Genomic DNA, 12,149 nt, shown 5'->3' on the forward strand with positions numbered 1-12,149 from the left:
TCTTCTCTCCCTTCCGAATAAAATAAAGGAGTCATATTGTGTAAGAACCAGGAACCCAGGGAAGAAGGAAGGTGAGGCAGGTCAGGAGTGAGGGGCAGATCAGATACCGTGCCCTGAATAACTGAACGTTGGCTTTAGATGTGTCCAGACAGCTGAACTCAAGTTCCAGACCTCTCAGGCTTGAGGCACACTCTAATGTGGGTAGTTTTATTCTCACCCCATTTTATGTCTCCAGCCTTTTCTCCTCTCCTTCTCCTATTTTAATTTGTGCTCTCTTGAGTTTTTCGTAATTTTGTATTTTGAAGGCCGCCTCTGATTCTCTCCTGAACAAAGCAGGGAATAAATAAGTTTTCCATGGATTTTACTACTAATAGTCAATGCCCCAATCCCAGTTTTCCACAACAGTCAAATAAACTGAGAACTTTAAAAAATTGGTTTAATATTTATAATAATAGCTCTTTTCACCAGGAAGATATTGAACCTTGCAATAAATGATTAAATAAATCTTGTACATGTGATTAAATCTTATATAAAACATGATTAAATAGCCATGATTACAATAACTTTTATATAAAACAAATGTAGAATTAAAATTGTATATGTGGCACACCATAGAAAAAGAAATTAAAGTCGCATTAATGTTCAGTTTTTAATAGTCCATATTTTTTTAGAAAACATTGCTAAGGACAATAGGCAAAAGAAAATCAAGCCTACTTTCTCTCCCATTTGTTTTAACTTTATTTGAGAGTTCTATTTAAACAAGATCTTAAAAAAACACAGAAAGTACTCTTTGATTCAATCTAATGAGCATCTACTTATGGAAGTATGGTTTTTGGACAACATTTTTACAGCAACCTTTTACAAAGTAACCTTGGATTGGGTCTGCAATATATCTAACTGTATAGATCCATTGGCTTAAAACTAGATAGATAGAGTGGTTGATCTATTGATCTAGATAAACACACACACACACACGCATGCATGCATGCACATACACACCCTGATATTCTGCCTGGCCTAAGATTCTAAATATCAAGAGAGAAGGGACTAAACTATGTGATTCATCCTAGCTCTAACTTTTATGATTTTGAAAAACCATATAGACAGATAAAGTGTGTAGGAACAGAGAACATTGATTGCATTCCTTCCATTATAGCATTTAGCTTTTTAAAATCTTAGAACCGTTTGTTCTCTAAGAATTTACATATATATGTATTTCAATGAGAAAATATGAACTGTTTTGTAAACCAAATAGAAACATTAACTCAAACAAGTATGCCTGGGTTCAGATTCCAGCTCTACCACTTATAAGCTGTGTGACCTTTAAGCTAGTTTCTGGACCTCACTTCCTCAGTTTCTTCATCCATAACATGGCATTTCAGCAGCATATACCGCTTTGTATTGTAATTATATCATGGAATTAACAGGGTAAAGCACTTAAAACAGTACATAAAAGTACTGGCCAAGTGTTGGTGGTATTATTATTAAGTTTTACATTTTTCTGTAATAATAAACTCGTTTGAAAAGCTGTCGAAAGCTATTGACCCTCTCCTAAGAAAAAATTCTTGCATACTTGTATTTGAGTTTTGTTAACCATTACAGGGGATACACAGAGCCCTTGAGACACATCCTGGGCACACACCATCCCTCTGCCCCAGCTAGGATTCGTGCATCTCAGATGGAAATGATTCCTGTACTATAGATGCACAAGAGCTTTTATTGTATCCATATTTCATATGAAGAATCTGACTTTCACATAATTTAGGAAATTCACTCATTGCTACTCAGCTAATGAGGGAATGAAACTGGAACCTGAACCTAAAATGTGTTGGTTATGTGACCAGAGATGTATGTAATTGCCATTTCTTACCACACTGATGCAATTCTAGCCAAAAAACCCCACAAAACTTTTTTTTAAACCTTTTCCTGAAGCCTATGAACAGCAAATATAAAGTGATTTCCAATAGGCTTCTGCAAATATAAAAAACGGTTTGAAGACCCTACAGCCACCCTTACAAACTGCTCCCATTGAGTCCCTGTTTCCAGCCTCTGCACCTGAGACCAACCCCCTACTTGGTTTCCGTTGCCTGGGCCAGCTCCAGTGAATTCACCCATTCTTCCTCAAAACTCCCTTCCCAACGCGAGACCAAATGTTTTAACCTTTTGCTCCTATCCCGTATTTAAAGATTTAGAGACGTTAAAAAAAAAAAAAGACACTTGGACTTTTTTCAATCCAGTGTCATTCCAGGACATCTTTCCAGTACGTGATGGGAACTGCCTTGCTGTCCTGTCCTGGGCTGGGAGTTCTCTTCTTGGTACTCTTGACTCTTACTCCATTTACAGCATCACTTGAAGCCTGATTTGCACCCATGTCAGTGAAATGCACATGAGGACAACAAGCAGACAAACATCAACCAAGGGTGTATACATTGTAAAGCAGATTCAGGTTAATATTTTCATTGCTGCTTCCTCAATACTTCACACCCACTAAATTAGTTTTCTTTTTATGAGTAATGGTGATACTATGCTCTTTTGTCATTATTATATTCATATTAATGCTGTCATTATTATATTCATATAATATTTTGTCATTATTTGTCATTATATATATAATTTGTCAGATTATATATAATATATATTATATGTATATGATATATATTATTTATATATATATTAATTATATATAATATTTGTCATTATTATATTCATAAAATATTTTGTCAATATTATATGTAATATCTTAATAACTTAAATATCATTTAATAGAAATTAATTTATTTAACTATCAATCCAGAATATCAGCATATGTAGCTGAGCAATGTGACCAAAATTTTATATCAGCATAAGGAATTATTTTTCTATTGTTAGTTATATAAAGGTACATAATTATCTTAGGAGAAGATTGGAGTGCACAGATATTTATTCTTGTGTATACGCATGTGTGTTTTGCAAAATGTACAGAACAAAGCTAAGATTTTCTTTTGGTGTATGTTGTGGCAGATGGGGAAGATAATGCGTGGCCCATTCATGAAGTTTGTAGCACATGCAGCCTCCTTCACCATTTTTCTGGGGCTACTAGTCATGAATGCAGCTGACAGATTTGAAGGCACCAAACTCCTTCCTAATGAAACCAGCACAGATAATGCAAAACAGCTGTTCAGGATGAAAACCTCCTGCTTCTCATGGATGGAGATGCTCATTATTTCCTGGGTAATAGGTAAAGACTGATTTTTCTATCATCATTTATTTTTACAGCCTTAGCAGTAGGACTGAATGACACTGATTCCCTCACACATCAGTTATACAGATGTATACAGCATGATACAACGCTCCACACAGCATGATTTTTTTTGTTGTTGTTTTTAAAGCACAGTTACCTTGGGTTCATTATCAGTACCACAGTCTTCTCACATGCCACATGCTTTTTAGATTTCTAAGAAAAACCCAGGCAGAAAATGAACAGGATAGTATGAATCAAACCCTGCCAGTGACGAAAAACTGCCGTTCATGTTTTAGGAGAGCTGTGACTTCAAGTTTAAAAATAACCACATGATTTTACGTTGCAATTTAATAGGAACTGAAGGTAGTAGCCACTCACATCTGTTTAACATTTGTTATGTACCAAGAACTGTTCAAATCACTTTACATACATTATATCACGCACTCTGTTTGTGCCTTAGTGGTCCAATCTGTCATATAATAATGTCTACACTACAGCATTAATGTGAGGATTAAGTAATTTGCTTTAGATCTCACAGATGGTAAGTGAAACAGAGGGTATGTGGTCTTAATTACTATGCTATTTGTCTTTAGAATCACTCGTCCATATGGCTTGTTATTAAATATAATGCAAATGAAAGATATTTCAATTGGATATTTATGAATGAATAAAGTCAGTAGCTATTACCTACCTAATAGATGTTTAACAAAGTGCCCTCATTAGATAATGAGGATACTGAAGCGGATGAAATGCAGTCTTTATAGTCAAGGAAGTTAAGTCTGGGTGGAGGGGACAGGTCAATAAGTAAATCAATAAAGAAAACCTATGTGACATGTACTGTAATCGAGGAGCTATTAGGGTGTTACGAACACACATGGACTGGACATCTAAACCTGAATGGGGTGGGGTGTGGATGGGGCGAAGGAGGCCTCCCTGAACAGTATGTTCAATCTGAGACTTTGAAGATAAGGACGTGTTAATCCTACAGAGTGTTTTTGGGGAGTAAGGACACTACGAGGCATGAATGCAAAATGTTAGATGCAAAGGTGTGACTTCATGCATAGTCAGGGCCTTATGAAGATTGCTGAAACTTTATTCACAGCCTGGCTTCTCCCAGGGGTTGCAAAGGTCGACAGCTGACACCTCATTTGCAAAGTCATGTGTTAGGTCCAGCTATAATGCAGGTTCACTTATGGATGTGGGTGATGGGAGATAAGGGTGGTGACATGGCCAGAGGATGATTTTCAGCTGTTGGTGATGTGATCCATCACATTTTAGAAAGATCACAGTGGTTGTGAGGAAGAGGGTGGCTTTGTGGAGGGGTGAATATGGAGGCTGAGAGACAATTGAAGTGATCCCTGTGAGGAACATGGTGCCAGAAGTCACAGCGTTGGGAAAGGAGTTGAGAGCGTCTTAAAAGATATGCTTCAAAGAACTTGGTGATGTATTGTACATGGAAAGGGAGAACTGTGGATTCTGCCTTGGATTACTAGGTGGTGAAGTCTCTAGGAGGAAGAATTATAGAGGGAAGATCATGCTTGAGACTGGGAGAATGAAAAGCTGGTAGGTAAGTTTGGGCTGTGATTGACTTTGAAGTGCCCATGGGATTTCCAGTTGAAGATGTCCACTAAAATGCAACCCCTGGGAGAAGCCAGGCTGTGGATAAAGTTTCAGCAATCTTCATAAGGCCCTGACTCTGCATGAAGTCACCTAGGGTATAAATGTGGAGAGTGTCAAGAGAAGAAGGCCCAAGGAATCTTCATACAAAACCATTGGTAGCCCAAAAGCTTGGTTCTCTTCCAGTGATCTGGAGAAGCATCTGCAGTCAGTTTTATATCACTTCTAGGGCAGGGGATGTCTTCTTGGCTTCCTCATACTGGAGCTGATAGGATGATCAATTGAAATACTACAAAGCACTATACAAATTACCATATGATCGTTTTAAATGCATATGAGGTAATTCAACAGCATTGAGAGTTATTCAAAACTTCTGAATCACTTCATTTCCTGGAAATGTTCCAAGGAGAAATATAGTGTCTTAATATGTGAATTGCATCACTAAAGTCAACCTTAGATAAAGAAGAGTTTGATTTTCCACTTTTTCTTTTTGAATTTAATTGATATTTACCTTATAACATAATGCTATAAGAAATAAATTACATTTCACTTTGAATATTTGATTTAAAATAAGAATGATCATTTGGACATTGCCTTTACCTCAAGCTAAAAGCCTATATGTTATAGGTTTTGTTTTATGTTAGTATGTTTAAAGTACATATTACAGCACTTGGCACATAGGAAATGTTTAATAAATTTCAGATAACTATGATTACTATTAAACTCTTCATTAAGAGTTCATGTGTTTTATATGGAAGTGCTATTTCCTACTGAAAACATATTAAGCAAGATATGACACTTCAGTTCAAGATTAAACTTTGAAAACATTAAATTTTATGTAAGAGGATTAAATACAATGAATGTTCATTTTATTCTTTATCAAAAATAATTGTCTCTCCTCATACTAATATTTTAATATAAACATTGGAAGTTTTTCCTTTTTCACTTGGAAACCTAAACCAAGAATGTTAACTTTTAATTTTATGAATGAAAGCAGTTTCCTTGGAACAACTGGCTGGATAACCTTTGTGGTTGAGATTCAGAATTGATCTCACAGTATTCATTTAAAGGGAAAACAAGGAACAACTCAGAACGGACAGCTGATACTTTGTAGCATATGTTAGACACCTGGTTCAATTTCTGACACTGGTATTTATTTTTCTTTTTGAAGTTATTCTTGAAAGACAGTTTCTGTACTTTCTGGAAATATTAATAAGAAGTGGACTAGTTAGGTCAAGATGCTAGTTGGCTTGAGGGAAAAGACTGACATTATTGGTCACAGAAAGCAAATTTATATAATTTTTAGTAGACAAAAAGTTGAAAAGCTGGATGATGGAACTGACATTCCAGGAGATCTTGACAAGGCTGAAGGGCAAGCTGAAACCAATGAGAAGTGTAGCAGGAACACAGGGAGTGGGGAGACATGCTTGATGACGCTTCACCTAAGGAGCACTTTTTAACTTAACATCCAGTGTGAGCTGCTGAGGAAGCAAATGCAATGCTGGGTTGACCCTTCAGCAGAAGGAGAGGACTGCAGGCAAGGGCCGTAATTACATTCCTGCTCCACGCTCTGGCCACATCCCGTCTGCAGGCAATTGGCAAACTAGGGAGCATCCCAAATTGAAAGCAACCAGAAAAGGGAGTGGCTCTTCCAGGGAACAGCACTTGTGGGAACTGGGGAAGCTTACTCTGGAGTGTGGAGGTAGGGCAGAACCCCGGGATTGTGAAGCCTGAAGTTTAGTTATTTGGAGGGCCCCATTTAGAGAAAAAGAAGACAAAACAGAGCCCTAGGAGGAGCCTGGGCAGATAAGGCATCTTGAAGTTTAAATTTTATTAGCTTTGTGGGAAACCTGCCTCTGCTGTAGAAGCATAGATTTAATGAGTGCATGGTGTTTGTACTTTGTTTTATTCTGTTTTGTTTTAAGAAATTTAAAGGCAGAGAGAGCAGACTCATTCTCTTCTCTCAAGGGCAGAATTAGCACTAACAGGTCCACAGTGAAGGGATGCTTCCTAAAAAGTCAACAATGGGATGAGCCATCTTCAGAAGTAATCATTCAGGACGAATTCAAGAAGAGGCTCAACCCTGTGGAGAAGTCCCCTGCTTGCTGGAGAAGTTGGACTAGATGGGGGATTTCAATCTATTCTTGGCAGCTCCTGGGGGTCCACAGGGGAAATAAGATGGGAACTCTTCCTTCAAACAGAAGAGTTCGCTGTATCTGTTTTATTTTTTTAAGCTTTGGTGAGATATCATTTTTTACCAAAAACTGTACATCTTAAAGAGAGAGAAGATGGAGAAGTGGGAGGAAGAAGGAGAGAAGCTTTGAAAACAACTAAACAATATGAATTTAAACCGCCCTTTAATTCCTATTCTTCAGTTACCCTAAATTACCCTTTTGTCCTATTGAGGAAGCTGGCAGGAATCCAGGGACCACAAAAAAAAGGCTGCCCTCAGATTTTTTTCACCCCTGCTCATAGTTGTGTGTGTGTGCACATATGTGTTCATGAGTGTACACATGTAGTGTGTCCTGTTTTAAATCTGATCCACTCAAGTATATATAAATTCAATTCTAGTCTCCTCTGAATTTGGAATAATTCCAAATAAGTAAGTTGTGTGCTACAGTGAATGATCATTTTGAGAAAAGCACATAGTAAGCTGTTGGAAGAGCGGAGACCATTGCTTTTGTAAACCCCTGAAGAGCTCTACAGTCCTTCACATGGCAGGTTGTGATAAAGGTTCATGACAAATGTGGGGACTTGGGGAAGGTGCTTGGTAGGAGAAAGGGGAGAAGATTAATTTCAACTAGGGGACAATGGAGACTTGTTGATGGAGGTAGGCTTTGATGGATTGTTGGAGTTTGGCTTGTATTTCTCCAGATGGCTCTAAGAGGAGGCGGGACATCAGAGCATAGGGATCTAAAGATAATAGGGGTAAAGTAACTTCTTTTTAATAAAGTACGATTTTTCAGATGAAAAAAGAAAATGTGCCAGACACAGGAAATTTTAAATAGTAAATGCTCAATCAATGTTAGTTATTTTTTCAAGTGCCAGGCACTGTGCTGTGCATTTTACATGTGTTATTTAAGTCTCATAACAAACCTGTGAAGTAGGTACAAACTACTATCATCCCCATTTTCCAAATTGAGTTTTAGAAAGTTTAAATAAGTTGCCAAGGATTACACAGCTAATAAGTGGAAGAGCAAAGTCTCAAACCTGCGGCAGTCTAATTCCAAAACCTATGCTTCTTCCTGAGTACCACATTAAGCTTTAGAGCGAATACGCAACATTATTAATAATTCCACCATCAAGATACAGCTACTATTAATATGTTCCTGTAATTACTTCTAGTCTTTTACTATGCTTGTTTTAAACATAAAGTCATACAATATATAACATTTTTTACTTAGCATGCTTGAATGTTGATGACATAAACATTTTCCAATGTGTATTAGTCCAGGTCCTCCAAGAAGCATATGCAAGACAGGATTTAACGTACAACAATTTTATTAAGGAAATTCCACGTGAGAGAAAATGGGAGAGAACTGAAGAGAGCTGCAAGGGCTGTAAGACTGGGATGCAAGTCTTATCTTGAGGGAAGGAAAGTAGGGTAGAAGTATCCTAGATCTCCATCCAGTCTAAAGGAAGTTTAACAAGGCCGTCAGGAAATCCTTGAGCCAAAGTCAGTCATCAAAGGAGTCCCATGTCTCTGAAGAAGGACTGCCCTCAGTCACTACTGGGGAGCAGCCCATGGGAAGCATGGCCTTAGGGCAAAAGTGGCAGTAGTTTTCAGAATGCTGTAGCTGAGGCCCATGGCCAATTAAATTCCTGTAGTTGGAGGTCTGGGAGGTACATTCCTGTGGCCACTATCCCATGGTAATTAAAATATCATATGAAATGGCTGCATAATATCCCATATGTAGAAGTCCCATGGTTACTTCTATTTTGAGTGTGTGAATGTGGGTGTGTTTGTATGGTTTGATTGTTATAAAGAACCCTACACTGAACATCTTATTAATGTATTTTTATGTATAAAATTAATGGATCAAATCATGTTTGATCCATTGAATCAAACATTGAATGCCCTTGATGAAATTTGTCACATTGCTATAAGGTAATGCACTGATATTGTTGGACTCTAGGATTTGTGGGGACAAGATAATTATGGCTGGATGGGGGGGATGAGACCAGATTTTGAAGGGTTTTGAATATCAGCCTGAGATCTTTCAAATTTATTTTGTTTTATTGAAGAGCTAAGGCTGGAATGAAGTTGGATTGATATTTTAACCTCTTTCTAATACAGGCATGATATGGACTGAATGTAAAGAAATTTGGACTCAAGGCCCCAAGGAGTACTTGTTTGAGTTGTGGAATATGCTTGATTTTGGAATGTTGGCAATCTTTGCAGCATCATTCATTGCAAGATTCATGGCATTTTGGCATGCTTCCAAAGCCCAGAGCATTATTGATGCAAATGATACTTTGAAGGATTTGACAAAAGTCACATTGGGAGACAATGTGAAATACTACAATTTGGGTGAGTTTATAGGACACAGTCAATGTAAGTTTATAAAATGCAGAATTTTCTTATAAAAGTACACATCAGTAACAGTTTGATTACTACTCAGCTGTCATAAAATTGTTGGTCAGTTTCTAGCTTCTTCAGAGTAACTGTATCTGAAGAAGCATGCTTTCTACCTCTTCCCTTGATATTTCTTCTGGCTGGAAACCTCTTTTAATCACAAGAATCATCTCACTTTATCTCTGGGATTAATTGGCTAACCACCAAACTTCATTGAGAATGCCTGTATTATGTCTTGGATTTATTTTTTTCCTCTTGTCCATTAAAAATAGTATACATTTAAGTACTATTTCCATTTAAGGCATATAAACTATTTGAAAGCAAAGGAATCATTGGAGGCTCTAGAGGGCCCCCAATAAATAACACCACTTTTTCTCACCCAGTCTTTGAAACTAGATGAGAGATAAAACCAAAAGCGAACACGGAGGCCAGATCATCACCTCTAATACTGACAAAGTTCAGGGTGGATGACATAATTCTGAGTTTATTAGCCAGTCGGCTCAGTAATATTGAACCTCAGGCTTAGGCAGATGTATGGACAGGGCAGTCTTCCTCAAAGAGGGGTACGGCAGCAAGTGTCTGATCATGTGAGATTCCCCCATGGAAGACCAGAGGAAAATTCTCAAGAAAAACGAGGGCAGAGCTGAACCAAGTATGCTCAGTTTCCACCCCAGTTCAGTAATCAGATAAGTCATTCCACCTCCCCAGGAGGAAAGTGACTAAGTGATAGAAATAGATTCAGTTATTTGCTTAGGGAAAATCTCTCCTTGTAGAAACCTAGAGTGGGGAAAACAGATTCTCTTTGAATACTTATTTCAAATCCTCTGTTAAGATGACAGTTAACAGTCAATTGACATCTCTATGGGTTTTACTGACTATATCACATAGGGATTTCTTTTTTATTATTTTTTTAATATTTCTTTTAATATTTAATTAACAACTTTTAGTGCATAATGTAAGGCTTTTATATATTGTACAGCACAGGGAATGTAGCTGTTATTTTATAACAAAAATTTTTATTATATGGAATTTTAAAGTCAGAACTATCTATTTATATATTGTACTTATATTCAAAGTGCTATAAAAAAGGAAAGTGCTTTTATTAGTTTACTGTATCCTTTCCTGATTCCACTTCTCAGCAAATAAGCAAATACAAATTTATAATTATATTTTTCCTCTTTCCTACACACTGCTTTTCTTCATAATGGTTTCTTAATTAGGTTTTTGATGACCTGATGTAATAATGCCAGAAGAATTCATAAATGAATAATTACTACATTTTTATGATAAAAATAGACTTGAGTGACCAATATAAATTACTTTAGTAAGTTTAAATAACTCCAAAAGCCCTAAATTACATTATAGTGTAATTACAGTTTAAAATTAAATAATGATATCATGTATTTAGGGCCTTCTTTTCTTTTATTATAGTTTAAGATTAAATAGTAAATGCTATCATTTAGTTAGTGCCAAGCAGTTTCCAAACACTGAATGTATGTTGACTTACTGGATTCTCACAACAGATGACAGAGGTAGAAGCAGTACTATCTCATTTTTAAAGATGGGAAAATAAAACTAAGATAAGTAATTTGTACCAGTTCATCCAGCTGACTTTAGATAGATAGATAGATAGATAGACAGGTAGGTATTGGAATTTTTACATATGCTGAGTCCACAGTTTGTACTCTTTTTTTTTTAACATTTTTATTGGAGTATAATTGCTTTACGGTGGTGTGTTAGTTTCTGCTTCATAACAAAGTGAATCAGTTATACATATACATATATCCCCATATCCCCTCCCTCTTGCGTCTCACTCCCACACTCCATATCCCATCTCTTTAGGTGGTCACAAAGCATCAAGCTGATCTCCCTGTGCTATGCGGCTGCTTCCCACGAGCTATCTATTTTACATTTGGTAGTGTATATATGTCCATATATACACTACCACTCTCTTACTTTGTCCCAGCTTACCCTTCGCCTTTCCCGTGTCCTCAAGTCCATTCTCTAGTAGGTCTGCGTCTTTATTCCTGTCTTTCCCTTAGGTTCTTCATGACCATTTTTTTTTTTTTTTTAGATTCCATATATATGTGTACTCTTAACCATTATGCTATACCCTATGGAAAACTTCCAGCAAACCAGGGGCGTAATTTTCTCAGTAAATTCAGAAGCTCAAATACACCTGACACTTAAAGAAGCCCTTTAAGATAAAAGACTTCCGTCAGGAATTGGATTGCTAATGTAATTTTATTTCTACCCCAGAAAAGAAGTTACCTAAGTAAAAAACTTAAATAAACTCACCATAACTCTTGTCTTTCCTTTCTCCTAGCCAGGATAAAGTGGGACCCCTCTGATCCTCAAATTATATCTGAAGGTCTTTATGCAATTGCTGTAGTTTTAAGTTTCTCCAGAATAGCCTACATTTTACCAGCAAATGAAAGCTTTGGACCTCTGCAGATATCACTTGGAAGAACAGTGAAAGACATCTTCAAGTTCATGGTCATATTCATCATGGTGTTTGTGGCCTTTATGATTGGAATGTTCAACCTCTATTCCTACTACATTGGTGCAAAGCAAAACGAAGCCTTCACAACGTATGTGCTTTCAGATATTTTGATCATGGAGATCGTCGATTAAATAAATATTAGCTTAACAGTGTTCATATGCATCCATGGCATAAATAATGTTTTGGTAAAGACTTCATCTCCAGTTACTCTTTAGCAAAATGAGAGGATTTTA

General features: G+C 36.8%; 1 protein-coding gene across 3 annotated transcripts in view; it reads left to right on the top strand.

Annotated features, from left to right (window-relative positions):
• Window positions 1–12,149, top strand: part of TRPC6 (transient receptor potential cation channel subfamily C member 6) — a 124,010-nt gene that overhangs the window by 98,036 nt on the left and 13,825 nt on the right. For all 3 annotated transcript variants that reach the window (XM_065881320.1, XM_065881321.1, XM_065881322.1), the window contains 3 exons: window positions 3,001–3,217; window positions 9,135–9,368; window positions 11,740–12,004. In XM_065881320.1, the coding sequence (XP_065737392.1) occupies window positions 3,001–3,217; window positions 9,135–9,368; window positions 11,740–12,004 (716 nt within the window). The remainder of the gene's footprint in view (window positions 1–3,000; window positions 3,218–9,134; window positions 9,369–11,739; window positions 12,005–12,149) is intronic.

This window comes from Phocoena phocoena, chromosome 8, assembly GCF_963924675.1.
Source record: "Phocoena phocoena chromosome 8, mPhoPho1.1, whole genome shotgun sequence".
Classification (NCBI taxonomy): Eukaryota; Metazoa; Chordata; class Mammalia; order Artiodactyla; family Phocoenidae; genus Phocoena; species Phocoena phocoena.